General features: G+C 39.4%; 1 protein-coding gene across 4 annotated transcripts in view; it reads right to left on the reverse strand.

The window, feature by feature from the left end:
* The window catches only part of AKTIP (AKT interacting protein), an 86,059-nt gene that overhangs the window by 52,433 nt on the left and 17,282 nt on the right, over nucleotides 1-16,344 (reverse strand). For 3 of the 4 annotated variants that reach the window (XM_086945180.1, XM_086945182.1, XM_086945181.1), the window contains exon 2: nucleotides 9,898-10,011. The exons of the other annotated variant lie outside the window; for it this stretch is intronic. In XM_086945180.1, coding sequence (XP_086801306.1) covers nucleotides 9,898-9,939 — 42 coding nt within the window. In that variant the 5' untranslated portion in view covers nucleotides 9,940-10,011. The remainder of the gene's footprint in view (nucleotides 1-9,897; nucleotides 10,012-16,344) is intronic. 4 annotated transcript variants of the gene reach the window in all.

Here is a 16,344-nt window from a genome sequence, read left to right on the forward strand (position 1 = left end):
CTTAAAAAAAGAGACAATGTCATACAATTAATCAATCAATTATAAAAACACAACGAGGGGGAGAGACAAACAAAAGACAATCTAATTTGTCATTGAGTCTTAGCACATCGAGTATCCAAAGTTCAAACAACCAATCCTGGGCACATTTAATTCTTGCGGTATACAGGAAAAGCTTGATTGTTCGATTTGTGTGGCGTTGACGCGTTTCAATGGCTTTTATATCAATTTTATGCCATCTTTTTCAAGACTGCTTTTATGGTCTCTCTTGATAAATGGCACTGGGTGGTTGCCTTGTGGTTTAAAATGTCCTGTGGGTAAACATACTGCAATCAGTATCTTTTACTATATTCGTAGATTTACATTACTTAATTTTAACATTTCTTAAGCCCTCAATGCTTGTTACGTTAGGTACACCATGCGTAGTTCTATCTCTATATCAGCTCTGTTGATTCATATATAACGCTGAATTCGCAGAATTGCAATGCTTGATTGAGACATATTTTGGACTCCCATTACATATCACATCTAATACACAGTCCATGGTTCTTGAAATAGCATCATTTCTATTAGTTATACATCTTTGTATTTTTAAACATTTCTTAAGTCTGAAAGTTAGAGGCATACTCAATTGTCTCTGGTCTTAAATAACATAAAATTTCCTAGCACATGATTAACCTCATTTTTTTATCTATACTGCTTTCAGAGGTCCACATGTCCAATAATACCATGTGTGCTTTTGAAGTTATATTTGTATAGCGCCAAAAAAAGAACCCTTCTACATAAAGGCCATTGGGAGATAAGACAATTTCATTTATATTCAGAATATTACGACTGAACTCACCCACTTCCTACCCTTGGAGATTCATTATTTTATTCTATATTAGTGATTACCTTTATCTCATGTTATTTGCGAAGTTCTTCTGAATGTTCGAACTCCATATCATAAGGTTTTAGGCTGATCTGAAAAATAGTTTGTAGTTTCTCAGAATTTGTATTGCAGAGAAAGATTCCTACTAACAGAGTTTTAGCCTCTCTATGTAAATGCGTTCTGTCGGTTTGTAACCCCGTTGTTACCAGAGTATCTGGTATCTTCTTTTCTATTGCTTCCTCATATACCACTGTTAAAGGGTCATGTGCGGTCGTGCAGGATCAAAATCTATATGGAAAGGAATTTTTTATTTTTATCATTCATTGTTCCATTCTGTTTCATACACTGCCTCACTGACATCTTGTTTACGTGTTCTTTTTTAGATTACCTGTTGAAATAATGCTTTTTTCCAAAATGTTGGTGTCTTTTAGCTTTCCACTCCTACACGGTGCCAGCTTCTTAAAAACGTTACTCTCTGTGCTCAGTTTTATCTTAAAAAGATAAACACATAATGGACACCTTCTTGCAACGCTGTTTGGCATTAGTATAGATTACCCTGAAGTGTTTACACGGGACCCACCTTGTGTCGCAAGTTGATGCGTTTTCAAGGGGTGGATACTCAAGGCCCTGGAACAGTGTATTGTTACCTAAATGGGATTAGATTAAGACAAAGGGGCTAGATTAGTTGATAATCATGCCGCCCATGATTTCAAAGGGTGCTCGTTACAAACGAGAGAGACTACGTTGCCTACAGTGTTTCTTACCGGTTGCGCGTTACCGCCTCAGCGTCTCCACACCAGACCAGCGTTTGTCGAAGAATCCTCTATTCTTACGGGAAGGACTCTGGTTCCTCCACCTGTTATTCTACCGTTTTATACCATGTTCAATTGTTTGATTGGCCAATTTCCTTTAGTTCAGCTGTTTTTCATGATTTGTGGCCGCGTTCGGTTTCATTGGAGTTTCCGTGTTTTGCCAACTATGCGTTTCAGGCCTCGTTTTCGTTTTCCATGCGTTTCACGCCTCATTTACATTCATTGTTGTTTGTCAATGCCAAGCCTAGTTTTCAGTTCGAACCAACGCCTCGTTTTGGCGTTTAGTTAAGCATAATTGTGGCAACAAACATTGAGTGTCATACTATGAATTACTCACGATGTTTTCACCAAGTTTGAATGCGCCTAATACTGCAATAGCATTGAAATTTTGTATAGAAAATCCTTCTTAAAACCATGTTACCGTTTTGATTGTCATTCAAGCTACTATTAATTTTTTCAGCATATTGTTATTTAAATTTGTTTGTTGTTTAGCTACATTATAGGGTTTGGGCCTAATACAGTTTGTCAATTGCTAGCTACGAGTTTCATCCACTCTTTTGAGTTAAGACCATTTTCTACAGTGCCTAGAAAACACATGTACCATTGTTCACATGTTTGCCTGATGGCATCTAGGTTTCCTCCTCTCCTATTAACACTTATTTTCTCTAGGATGAACCAAGTGAACTCATTGCAGTCATGATTCTCCTTTTGATAATGGTGTGAGGGGCGCATTTTCTTTTTTGTTTTTAATTGACGATCTGTGCTCCAATAATCTCACTCTGAGCTCCCTCCCTGTTTCCCCTACGTAGCCCAGGCCACAGGGGCAAACGAGCAAATAAACTATATTTTTGCTCCTGCAATTATTTAAACTTTTGGGAGTTAGTGTTTTCCCATTGAAAATCAATCTCTTAGTTGAAGTGCAATTGGGGCAGATTGAGCATGAGCCGCACTTGTGGTTGCCTATTGCTTTTTTGTTGTCAGTCAGGGTTGTTTGTACATTACTAGCCGTTTTTTTGTATGTTTTTACTAGGGCATTTCTGATTGTTTTGTTCCGCCTGAATGAAAACAGCGGTTTAGGTATCGGTACAGTTTGGCCATTATTGATGATCTTCCAATTACGATTGACTATATTTTTAATTTTGTTACTAAGGCCAGAATATTGGCTCACAAACACAATCCTGTCTTTGGCCTGGTTTGTTTTCTTTCTGTCTATGTCAAGTAGATTGTCTCTGTCTCTATTGTAAAATCTTAGCATGTAGAAATCATGATCGGTTTAAACTTTTAAAATTAGAGCTGGGCATCTTGATCAGGTGTCCAAGTGTCCTTCTGATATGCAACTTGTATAAGTGGAGTCTAATGTTATTGCTCCACATTCACCTTCATAATAATCACAAAATAACATTTTTTTAAAAGTCTGTTCAACTGCAATATACTGCTATATAGACAACTGGTTAACCATTTAACAGTTTGCGTGCCATTGAACATGGAATAATATCCACCCTTATTTTTGAGGCAGGTTCTCCAGGTGAAGTACACCAGAACTACAAAAATGACCGATCAATGTAATCTACAGATTCAGTCATTTCCGCCAATTAAATTAATCGAAGCATAACTACCCCAGACCTCATATTACATGAGCGTATGGCGCAGCAGATTCAAGCGGTTGGTAGAGCCATTGATGGTGTATAGAGAAAGAAGGTAGGTGCTTTATAGGGCAAGGTTAATATAATTTAACACTTTCCTAGAGCAATGCACATTGTCTTTCGGTCCATTCATTAAGGGGACAAATAGCCTTGAAATGCAGCTCCTTAAGGAAGGCCAGATACGCTCCAGGCAGAAGAACCACATCAGTAGATTCTTCCTGTAGCACATGGAATTTTTCATGAGTATAGTGCTACATGCACTTGCAGAGTAAAGAGTTTAGGCTTTATGCATTTAAGATCGTATGGACCCGACTTCCAGGATAAACTAAGCACTATACAGCGACCATTTATATTTGTTACAATGTGGCGTAATTCTGTAATTTGTTCGAAAATGTTAATAGCAGCAGGGCCCCGTTGCCGGCAGCCCTTATATGTAGTACATTATGGCAGGGATGACAACCTTTGCAGCTACCATTTTCAGGCTCTGGTTGCTGCATTGTACACTATGCTGCAATGAAACTAGCCCAGTTACATGAAGAGCTTTCCAATATTAAACCACTGGGATACGTTTTGTAGAGTGCAGCTCTATACAGCACCAACAGAGTCCAGCACGCACACATTTAGTAAGCAAACAACTTCAACATTAGACTCAGTTGCTCTACCCATATTTAAGTTATGCAGGGCGATAGAGATTTGCCCAGAAACACAATTTTGTCATGCATTAAGGCAATAAATGGAACAGGACTGCAGCAAAGCCCTTTGATCACTGACCATATAGTGAGAGGGGAAAAATACAATTCTAAGAGGTATTTGGGCTTTAAATCCTAAACTTCTGTTCAAATATTTATGCAGCACATTGCAAATTGTGTAGACAATTCACTGCACTTAAGTGTAAACTGTAGAGACCATTTAGAACGCTGGTTCCACAAGAACCAGGACAATATTGGACAGTTCCAGGGTTCCCTCGTTTCCCGGTTAGTTGTGGGTGATGTTAATCTGGAGGAAGGGGGTGGTGCAAGGCCGTTTGATACAGAGTAATTTAAGAGAGAAGGGTATGGGACAGTGGGTTATATTTACTTTAAGTCAGAACGAGGCAGCTGTTAAGAAGTCCGACAGTGTAAGTCATCAAAACAGTGAAGGTCAGTATAGGGTCAACAGTACGGAGGAGATTTAGATTTTTTTAACGTGAGGGATTCAGAGTAGGTCTCTTCAGAACTAGAATATGGATTTGTCAGCCAACCGTGTCTGATAGGAGTAAATTGTGTTACCAGGAAAATTAAGTTTGACTAAATAAACTTTATTCAGCATTTGAGATTATGCAATTAAAATGCAAAAAGCTAAATTTGGTCCCAAGAGATGATTGCCACTAGTATCAATGGCATGTTCTGCAGAGGTCAGAGTTCCCCTCCACACATCTGCTTAGAAAGTAGAGTTGCAATAACAGCCTGGAGTGTATTAGTGTAGCAACTCTGAAGCGAGCTAAAGCAATGGTTAAAGTTTGCTTAGATATAGAGTATCCTAGTATGGAATTACCCAAAAGGCAAGCATACACTGAACTGTAGCAACAAGTCCCCGGCACACATAGGCAAGGTGTCAATCAAATGAAAGTTCATAAAAAAATCCAAACATAAAAGTCTCAAAGTTCAATCCTCTGTAAATTCTTGTTGTTTATTCAAAGCAACACACGAAACCAGCCGACCTGTATTTCGTTGCCAATGGGAGTTATCCCGCGACTTCCTCAGGGCTGGGAAAGATACAAACAATACTGTCACCATTTGAAGACAGTAATAAATTACACACACCGGTCAGTTAAGTGTCTAAAGCAGAGTGACTCACCTATAAGTGGAAACCCTTATAATGCCAATTGTAGCCAAATATCACACATGACTCACAATGATTTTGAGTAACAGGAAGGAAAAACACAAACAAAATGGAAGTCAATCATGCACAAATTGTGTGTCTACAGAGTGTCTTACAATAAAATTTAGTGACATTGTGAATTCATCCAAGATAAACCATATAAAGGGGAAGATGCGCCTCGCACTATTTGTGAACGTCTCCCTAGTCACCAGAACCTAAGAGCCTTAAGGTGTGAAAGAGAATAAAATAGAAATTATACAACCATGAAAGTTATTTCCAGAGAACTTAGGCCAGCTGAATGGGTGTAAGTACCTTAAAGAAAGTGGTGATGGTACCGTAGAAACTGAAAGAGTAAAAAGGTTTATAGCAAATATATCAGCATCTATAGGTAGGGGCAAAAGAACTAGGAATAACTGTCAAAGATAGACGAGCATTTACTGCTCTGCCGGTGATAATTCCAACCCGTCTGGTCAAAGATGATCCCAATTATCAAACAACAATATCCGTGTTCTTCAAAAGAAATAGTTAGCACATAATGCCGCCCTCGTACGGATTGAAGAGAATGTGGTGTATAAGTGACTATAGTTATACACTAAGCATGGTCAGTAAAGTCCCCTCAGTTCCAAGCACTTATCTAATGACGAACCGCTCACCAAACTCTTGGTGTGGAAATCACTAGTCTATGTTGCTTAATGTTTAATAGTGTGAAAAACCCACAAGTGTGTGTAATATATATATATATATATATATATACATACAAACTGTGGGATAGGGAAAATATAACATCAAATTTTGGTCCCAGAGAGAACCGTGACAGTATAACTTAAGTCTACAGTAATATGGAGAGACCCTATATAGTCCGCACAGTCTTTCTGCCGTCAAGGTTCTGTGATATATATATCACAGAACCTTGAGGGCAGAAAGACTGTGCAGACTATATAGGGTCTCTCCATATTACTGTAGACTTAAGTTATACTGTCACGGTTCTCTCTGGGACCAAAATTTGATGTTATATTTTGCTTATCCCACAGTTTGTGTATAATATATATATATATATATATATATATATATATATATATATATGATCCATCACCTCTGCCACCGCCAAAAGTGAAGAGGCCACAGCAGGGCAACAAGTGAGAACAGCCTTTAATCAACTGCAGCAGGTAGGAAAGCAGTACACACCCGCTGTCAGGGCGAATGCATTTCAGCTAAGTGTTAGCCTTCATCAGCGCCACGGGTGTAGGTGCATCAGGTGGCGGCAAGATTTATTAACATAGTGTCCCGCCTCTTCTGATTATTCCAGCTTTGCTCCACCCCCATCGGCACAAATGCCTAACGCAAATGTCTCTAAGGAAGTCGTATTTAGTGTAACGACTACCGGTCCCAGAATGTAGTTCCTAGTGCCTTATACTGGAAAACGTTGCGTGGGGATGACAAAGCGCTGATATGGTGAAAACTGTTTCCGCACCTGTTTGCCGAAGACCATGCCGTCCCCTCCGGTCCCCAACCGTCTCTCCCTTCGTGTACAAAATGTCCATTGAGTGGGGGCAAGTCAGACATGCTGAACCTCACCAACGTGAAGCCAAATGACTTCAACTCAGCCATAATTTCCACATGACCAGAAGGTGAGCTTTGATAAATCCCGGCACCCCGGACCGAATCCAAACGCTGCCGAAACAGCAACCAGTAATTTCAGAGCCAACTTTAGTGAGACGGAAGCCTCTTTGCGCGGTACTGGAATCCGCGCTGAAATGTACGATCCATCACCTCTGCCACCGCCGAAAGTGAAGAGGCCACAGCAGGGGAACAAGTGAGAACAGCCTTTATTCAACTGCAGCAGGTAGGAAAGCAGTACACACCCGCTGTCAGGGCGAATGCATTTCGGCTAAGGGTTAGCCTTCATCAGCGCCACGGGTGTAGGTGCATCAGGTGGCGGCAAGATATATTAACATAGTGTCCCGCCTCTTCTGATTATTCCAGCTTTGCTCCACCCCCATCGGCCCAAATGCCTAACACAAATGTCTCTAAGGAAGTCGTATCTAGTGTAACGACTATCGGTCCCAGAATGCAGTTCCTTGTGCCTTATACTGGAAAACATTGCGTGGGGATGACAAAGCGCTGATATGGTGAAAACTACACACACACACACACACACGATTGTCTAAGGTAATCGAAAATAATATGCGGGAAAGTAAGTTGGGTTAATATCACTCAATTGTTGTGGAGATCCCTCGTATTTGGAGAACTAAAATAGAGAAAAAAAAACTCTTGTCAATGTACGCAGTGGGTTTAGATTGCGGATACGCTGAGGTTCTGTGCTAGAGATATCATGAAGGACGGCTGAAGCGTTGGAAGCAGTTAGCTGCTGTGATTGAAATGGAGGGTGATCCATAGTTCTGAGGTAAAAAGGAGACTTCGTTTTCAGCTGAAAATGACCAGGACATCGTAATGGACCCAAAGTGGTGTCCAGAGGGTTAATACACTAATCTACTGGGACACAAATCTTACCTAGAAGCGGGTGTGCTCTATTGTTGAAACAGCAAATCGCAGTAGGGCAGTGTCCGGGTCTCGGCAAAAGCTGAACCCGTAAGTTGATTTATACGTAATGCCTAAAGGAACACTAGAGAAGTAACTTCACCGTGTTTGAAGGGAAAAGAAAAAAACTGTATTGAACATACAGTCCCTGTGCCTCAACAAACGATCGTTCTTACTGAGAATGATGCAAGTTAACATACACGAAAGTAACTGAAATTATGAATAGCCAGACTATAGTACTCGACTACTCAGTCTGTCAAAACCGGAGTATAATAAGCACATTTATTTCGCAAGTGCAAGGTGCCGGGGCAGACGCATAGTCAGTAGGAAAAAAAAGACACTGTATTATGGGCACGTCTGATCATGCTGCAACAATAAAGAACAATTTCGGTTGGGAAGAGATATCCGGACAGCGAACACATCTATTGTTAAAAAGCCACATATTCGGGAATATTTGTGATACTAAGACAAACATTGCTACTTTTCTAGTCAGCTAATCTACGAAGTTGAGGCAAGCATAAAAGGTCAAAGGTAATCATGTCTTATGAGTCCCCCAGTCGATGCGCACATAGCGGTCAGGGGTAAATATCAAGAGTAAGAATGTATCTAGTGTGTGTCAAACATCTATACACATTTGTGACTTAGAATTTCATTCCAGTATTTCGCACTCTATGGGCCACAATAAGAGAAAAAATAAATAAGGTTCGCAAAGTAATACAGGTTGTCATAAATGTCACAGACATGTATATACAATCTATTGATCTGCTATGTCTAAATCCCCCACTTATAGGTGAGAGTCACTCTGCTTTAGACACTTACCTGACCGGAGTGTGTAATTTATTACGGTCTTCAAATGGTGACAGTATTGTTTGCATCTTTCCCAGCCCTGAGGAAGTCGCGGTATAACTCCCATTGGTGACTAAACACGTGTCGACTGGTTTTGTGTGTTGCTTTGAATAAACAAGAATTTACAGAGGATTGAACTTTGAGACTTCCATGTGTGGAACTCATGAAATCTCATTTGATTGACACCTTGCCTACGTGTGCCCGGGACTTGTTGCTATGGACTCTGTAGGGATTCCTTACACACACACATAGGGGTTTTAGGGAATTATCCCCTTGCCTAGTGGCACCATACACACCATCTTATAACCCTACCGCGGATAGAGCAGTGTGCCTTTTTTGCCTGAATTACTTAAAAACCCTCCGCATACATTATAATTACACTGATCTGTAGATGGGTTTGGCGTAAACTTGTACAGATGTGTACTCATGCCCTGGTATGGTATACAGATGCACAGTGAGGGAAACCATCATACATAAGCATTGATAGGGCCTCAATCATGTAAGCAGATTCAGGAACTATTGCAGGAGAGGATCATGTTGGCGAAATAACATTTTCCACCCCCTACGTAGCTACTCCACTCATACACACTACGCAACCAGAACACACAGAGCCCTTCTGGCTCATCCCAAAAACGGTGAGTCAATGTTGCTTCCCTCTTCCACCACATGCAACGGGACCTATACCATTGCTGCACCTAACCCTAACCCACAGCAATTACATTTCCTCAGAAGAAATGTAGATTCTTGGAGCAATAGCTAGCAGATTTCAACACAACAGTCGTCTCTGCAAGTAACAACGTTTTAATACAAACAGAAAATATTAAAAGTCGGAAAACTTGGTCTAATGGAAGAGGTCTTGCATAGTACGTCATGGAGAAGTGATTGCTTGTGAACCATGAGAATTTCACCTCAGAGAGTACTTTTACACAGTACTGAAAAACTGCCTCGGATATTTAAGTTGCAATGAGACTTTTTTTTGAGTTTTTTTTAATCAATTACATTTTAAAAAGGTCTGCAGATTGCAGTAACTGCAGTGTCTTGCATAAACGTCCCAAATAGAGCACACACATAAAAAGCTTCTGCCACAAATAGGTTTTATGTTTACTTAAAAACAAAATTATACCATTGACAGAAACATCTGGGTCATTTTTGGTGTGCATTAGGCTATCAGCTGCACTGCTCTTCGTCTCATGAGGCAATAAGGGTGCAAGTAAAACTGAAACCCAAATCCTGTTTTGCGAGCTTGTGACAGAATTTGTTGCGGAATGGTAAATGATTTTCTGTGAAGGTGATACAGTTTGATGCCATAGTTATTTCACTGAAAACCCACCTTGCGGACAGATCCTGTAGACATGCTCCAGAAAGGGTTCATTACTTGCTCTCCCAGCTTGGAAAAAGATTTTTCCCTACCCACGCTTCTGCCAGCTTCTCAGGTCCACTTATTCTAAAAAAAGGTAATGGAAAGAAAGCAAAATACATCACACCTATTACTTTAACTCCACTGTAGATAATTTTTTCCTATTCATAGTACTACTTCGAGAGGTAGTAAGGGGACCGTAACATTTCTCCTTCAATCTTTTCAGAGACAGAAAATTCCATTCACTTCTAACAGCAGATCTTTGTTTTGCTGCACAAGTTTTCCTCTAAACTGGAAAGACATTGTGAAGTATTTGCCATTCAACACAAATGTACAGAATTTCACAATTGAAAAGAAACTCCAATGTCAACTCTGCAGAACAGCCATCTAGTGAGACTAAACAGCTTTATTTGCCAGCACTGCAAAGTCTAACAAACGGCCAACTCCATTCTATGGATGACTACAACAGAATTCTGAATACAAAAAGAGAGGTACCCCTTAAACTAATCAAGGAAAGTAGGGTTACACAACCAGAGAAATGAAAATTCCCTTGAACAGCACTATATAAAATATGGCAGAAGCAATCAAGGCCTAAATAACAAAAATTCATAAACGAAAGAACATAACATTTTTGTAAAAAAAGGAAAATTACAGTTTATTATGTATACATACAAGAATAAAATTCACATTGAGTTATTACATTACACACCAATAAGACATAATTAAAAAAACCATATCCACACAAATGTATAAAAGTTATATCATTCAATTATGACCCGCATAATTGGCACAAGAAAAGACAGAAACAGTAAGACATGAGAAATTGTGCAATACTACAAGTATATTCAGACTCCTAGATTATCACATCGATGTCGGGTATGCAAAGATCAATATATCTACAACGATGAGGAAGTCATGAATTATACAAATTTAGGAAAGCGTTGACGCGTTTCGGTGGAATTCATTGATTCTTTCCACCTTTTTCAAGACTACATACAATGTCTGTCAAAACCAGGGGGTCATACAGTTTCCCCTAATATATGCTATTAACACGCTGTGTCCAGAGTCGCATTTCTTTGTTGTCACGGTTTAACAAGATGCACGAGGTCAGAGCTTCTAGCCCGAAATACAATCTTTAGATTGGTCAGAAATGACGAGCTAAAGCTTTGGCTCCTTAGAAACGGTGTTGGAGGCACAGCTCGTAGCAAGTAGTCTTGGCGCCGAAATTTCTCTTGTGCGTGGCATTACCCATGGGTAACGCCAAGCACAAGAGAAATTTCGGCGCCAAGACTATTTACCAGGGGTCCACTCACGCGGTTGAGAACTACAGACTCGAATGAGCTGTGCCTCCAACACCGTTTCCAAGGAGCCGAAGCTTTAGCTCGTCATTTCTTTACCTTTGTAACAACTATAACCCGAATACAGGGCTACATCCCAATCAGGAGAAGATGTTAATCATCCTATAAAAGGTGGAGGGTGTCATGTTTCACTCGTAAGATTACAAGATAAGAGAAAAATAGAAAAAAAACCTTGACCAATCTAAAGATTGTATTTCGGGCTATAAGCTCTGACCTCGTGCATCTTGTTAAACCGTGACAACAAAGAAATGCGACTCTGGACACAACGTGCTTGTAGCATATATTAGGGGAAACTGTATGACCCCCTGGTTTTGACAAACATTGCATATAGTCTTGAATAAGGTGTCAAGAATCAAGGAATTCCACCGAAACGCGTCAACGCTTTCCTAAATTTGTATAATTCATGACTTCCTCATCGTTGTAGATATATTGATCTTTGCATACACGACATCTATGTGATAATCTAGGAGTCTGCATATACTTGGAGTATTCCATAATTTCTAATTTCTTACTGTTTCGGTCTTCTCTTGTGCCAATTATGCGGGTCATAATTGAATGATATAACTTTTATACATTTGTGTGGATATGGTTTTTTAATTGTATGTCTTATTGGTGTGTAATGTAATACCTCAACGTGAATTTTATTCTTGTATGTATACATAAATTGTAATTTTCTTTTTTTACAAAATTTTTATTTGTTCTTTCGTTTATGAATTTGTTATTTAGGCCTGGATTGCTTCTGCCATAATTTATATAGTGCTGTTCAAGGGAATTTTCATTTGCTCTACAACAGAATTCTAACAAGTGCGCACCGTATTCAAGAGAGGAAGAAACTTAGTCAACCAATATTTCCAAGGTCCAGGTCAAACGAAACTTCATTTCAATGAGGGTTTATGAATCATGTGTGATTCTACTCATCAACTCAGCGTCATAATGCTAACCCAAATATTAAATAGAAGCTTCTTACAATCTCAATTGTAATTGTGGGGTCTGCCACCTACCACAGCCTTTTGCAGGCAAAAAGGAAACCACACTGCCTACCCCTTAGGCTTTCAAAATCTTCAAGGGGTCTTTGTTTTTTGAGAAAATGATCACCTCATGTCGACGGTGCTTGCTAAGAGTGAGGACATCACAAAAATGGAAACAAAGGAATGTAGGAAGACAAAGCCAAGGATTAAGCCTTTTATGTGCACATGATCTGCAGCATTCCCAATGACATTCGAACTATTCTGCCACTCTTGCAACTCGGAAAGAAACTTAAGACATCTCATTAAAAACAAATCCACCACACACAATAAACTTGTAACCTACCTCATTATGAATGAGCCAGTCATACCAACAGGCCCTTCAGTGTTTAATTTCTTTCTACCTATGTTTGTCATTCACAAATGCCATTTTATACAAACACAATGAACCTAGGTGCAAAAGCTCAAAGACGGATGAAGTCAGGTGTTATTCCAGTTCGACAATAAGTATATAATCCCAAATAATAAAAAACAAATTCATAGCATCATAACAGTTTACTCTGCAAAATAAAAATAACTTAGGTAATTTTAGAATAAGGTGGTCTTAGCAGCACTCTAGTTTTGAATCATGTGATGCAGTGTAACCTGGCTCACTAATTAAAAACAAAATTGAAAGTGGATGATACCCAACAAGTACAGTCAAATTAATGTGCCCCTGTGCAAATATCTGCCATTGTGTACTGGTCTAAAGTTGAAGCCCTGCTCTCAACCCATCAGTGTAATAAGAGATCCTGTGAAAGCTGCTCCAGCTTGGTTGGAAAAATACAATTGACACTGCTTGGCGATCATTCGAATTACTAGTCCTGCAAGTCTATGAAAATTTAGGATTGCTTCTGCATTCCTTTATTTAATGTGCTTTTCCTTATTTAGGATTGCTTCTGCATTACTTTATCTAATGTGCATTTCCTTATTTTATCTGCAATCTACTTTTCTTTCCCATTGTACCAAGCTCTCTGTAAAATACTTTTGTATTTAATGTGCAGAGATTTAGGATAGAAAAGTTAAGGCTGGCCATTGTGATTTGGTCGTGCTACCATAGGATTCGGTAGATAGGAAACTTCGGATTTAGATTTAGCTTCCCTTTACACCCACAAGAACTCTATTATCAGTAGGTAATCTAAAGAACCGCAATCACCAGATAACATCTTTAGAGTACTTAGATTATAACTTTCAGTACTCCATGACAATCTTTTTCAAATGAGGGCTCATCACCGGTAGTTCGCAATCATCTTGGCATTGGTACAACAGGAATTCAATGCCTCAACTGTTTAATAACTAAAGTGGACTTGTATGTGGCCCATGTTGTGCAACTTCTGCAACATAACGGACTAAGATATGTGCATGGATAACCCACTTTCACAAGCAAAATCAATACAAACTGCACAACTTTGAGAGTGGTCAGAATAACACAGCTGGGACATGGTTGAAAGGCCCAAGGGCCAAAAGTGCAGTTTGAGAACTAGTTAAGACACCATGAGAACTGACTGTTTGCTACCTATATCCCAAAAGAACACAGGTTAGCTCCAACAGCTAGCAAAAAACAGGCATCACACAAGTCATTTTGTAACTCAAAATATTATATATATATATATATATATATATATATATATATATATATATATATATATATATATAAAATTTAAAGACTTAATCCAAGTCGTGGTCATCGCACATAAGTTTAATATCAGGACATGTACACAACTTGCTTTTCCTACCAAACATTTGCCATTAATCCAACTACTGCACATTGTACTTTCAGGCTAGGACTAAGAAGTGTACAGAAACTACAGAGGACCTTATCCCACTTTACAAAACAAGGGTCTTACTTGCTGCCTTAGGTTAAGCTTTGCTGTCTGACAGAAATTAAAAGTTCCTTCCTTCTATCCACAGTGCCCTGCGTTATTGTGGATAGACGTTCATTTTTCTTCAGCTGAAATAGTGGAATTAAGCTAACTCTGGGGGCAAGAATGTAATCTCTCATGGAAAGCTTCAAATTATCTGATAAGTAATCCTACTCCCCCTTCATTGGCTATGGGAGAACACAGTGGAAATGTCTCCCTAGGGCAAATTAGTTTAAGTTCAAAATCCTAGTGTTAAATTAACGGCTTCCCAGCCACCCTTTCGAAAGAAAAACAGGACCACCCCTTGCTAATTTCATAACAAAGCAGGTAGTGTGCCAAAATTCGCAAGTCTCCAATGGTAGCATAGTTTCACAAGAACAACCTCAATGGCTAAGAATTGTTTGAGACAGACACTAGCCTTAGTTGTGACAGACTGAGTTAAGTAAACAAAAGACTTTCATATAAAACTAGAATTATCTAGGCATTCCCCACTCTGCCAACATGCAACATTTTAAAAAAGGTAATGTGAAATGTGTGACTTCTAATATTGGTTTCTCAAAAATGTCAATCTATGCTAAAGAAAGGACAACAAAAGAAACTGCAATTTCGTTTTTAAGTGGGTAAAAATATATCCTCGACCGTTCAGCCAGACCCCCAAAACAACCATTTAAATATGAGAACCGTCAAACCTCGGCTGAGTCAGGCGTTGCATTCTTGTTTTAAATTCTAATTGAAATGGCCTCAACTATGATTTTCCATTCATCTATAAGGGTTTGGGTAAAATTACATGGTACAGGCTGTTAGTATAGGTCAAAATGCAGGACAAACAGGAGTCATCTGGCCTTTCTTGAGCAAGTGGATTCCGAAAAAGTTAATTATTTAGATCAGATCATAGGCCAGAATAAGACCAAAAGTGCCGCTTTATGGCCTTTGTACCTATATACTAAAACACCCAAGAATAATAGACAAGTGGATCACAGTTTAGTAGTCAGAAAAATAGGAGAAAAAAATGCTAAAGAGGACAAGAAAGAAAGGGTTTCAAGATTATGGGTGTTCCGGTTGTAGGAAGAGGCAGAGTGCTCCGTAATTGCTCTGATGGGGATGGACCCCAACCAAACAGGACAACCACACAGCCACCTCTCCAATACACCAAACAAAAAATTAAAGCCATCTGGGAAATCAACATAAGAATATTTGTGATTAAAAACTTACATTTTCTTCCATCCTGCCTATTCCAGATTAGTGGGCACTCAGCTCCCGCTTTAACTCACTCCTTAGCAATCAATTTACAGCACCTGAAACTCCCATGGGGGACACCAAAGTGTACAAAAACTGCTGAGAAAATAAGGGGGGGGGGGGTGTTCTAAAGGAAGGATAAACTACTGAAGAAAAGATCGTGCAGATGTCGAAAAAAAGATGTTGGTTTAAAATGGGCACGATTAGCATCATCCTTAGCAAAGATAAAGGATTTGCCCAAGATGGCTAGGACTGAACTTAAATGAATTGTTGCCACTCTGATGAGAACCCACAAGCGTGGAGGGGGGGGGCACATCATGGGGAGAGACTAACACTAATGAATTAATCTTATCATGAAATATTGCGTGGTTGGAATATAGACAGTTTGATGGAGATAAACTAATGTTTGTTAGTAACTGTAGGAGATCTTGTTTGCAGGAAACATTGAGTTTACAGTTTTATGGCTGGCTACACTAAATCCTATTATCTAACTAATCGCTTAAAATAGGTAAGACCAAGAGTGTCTCCCAATCTGGAGATAATACAAACGGAATTGCAAACTGCAGCAAATTGATGTAGGACACAAACGAAGTCTCGTGGATGTCAGTCATGAGACTGGTACCACTGACTTCTTAATGTATAACCCCTCAGAGGGTTAACACGTTTGGTCTAGTCCAGAGAAATATGTGCCCTCAGAGAGAATGGATCAAAGGAAACTGATTGAAGGTCGTGCTCCCTCTAGATCTGTGGTTAGCAGAGATATTTGTTATTCATTAGTCCATATTCCACACAGCTCAAGCCGACAGATCGTTGCTCCTTGTTTTGCCTCATTTCACTTCTTACCGTGGAAGTTAAGATCGGGGCAAAAGTGCTTGCAAATTAGTTCATGAAATGTTGGCTCCATAATACATCTAGATCAGTTGAGCTTCATGCCCCAATGAGCTACAAGACATAACATGA

The sequence above is a fragment of the Lissotriton vulgaris genome, chromosome 12, assembly GCF_964263255.1.
Source record: "Lissotriton vulgaris chromosome 12, aLisVul1.2, whole genome shotgun sequence".
Lineage (NCBI taxonomy): Eukaryota > Metazoa > Chordata > Amphibia > Caudata > Salamandridae > Lissotriton > Lissotriton vulgaris.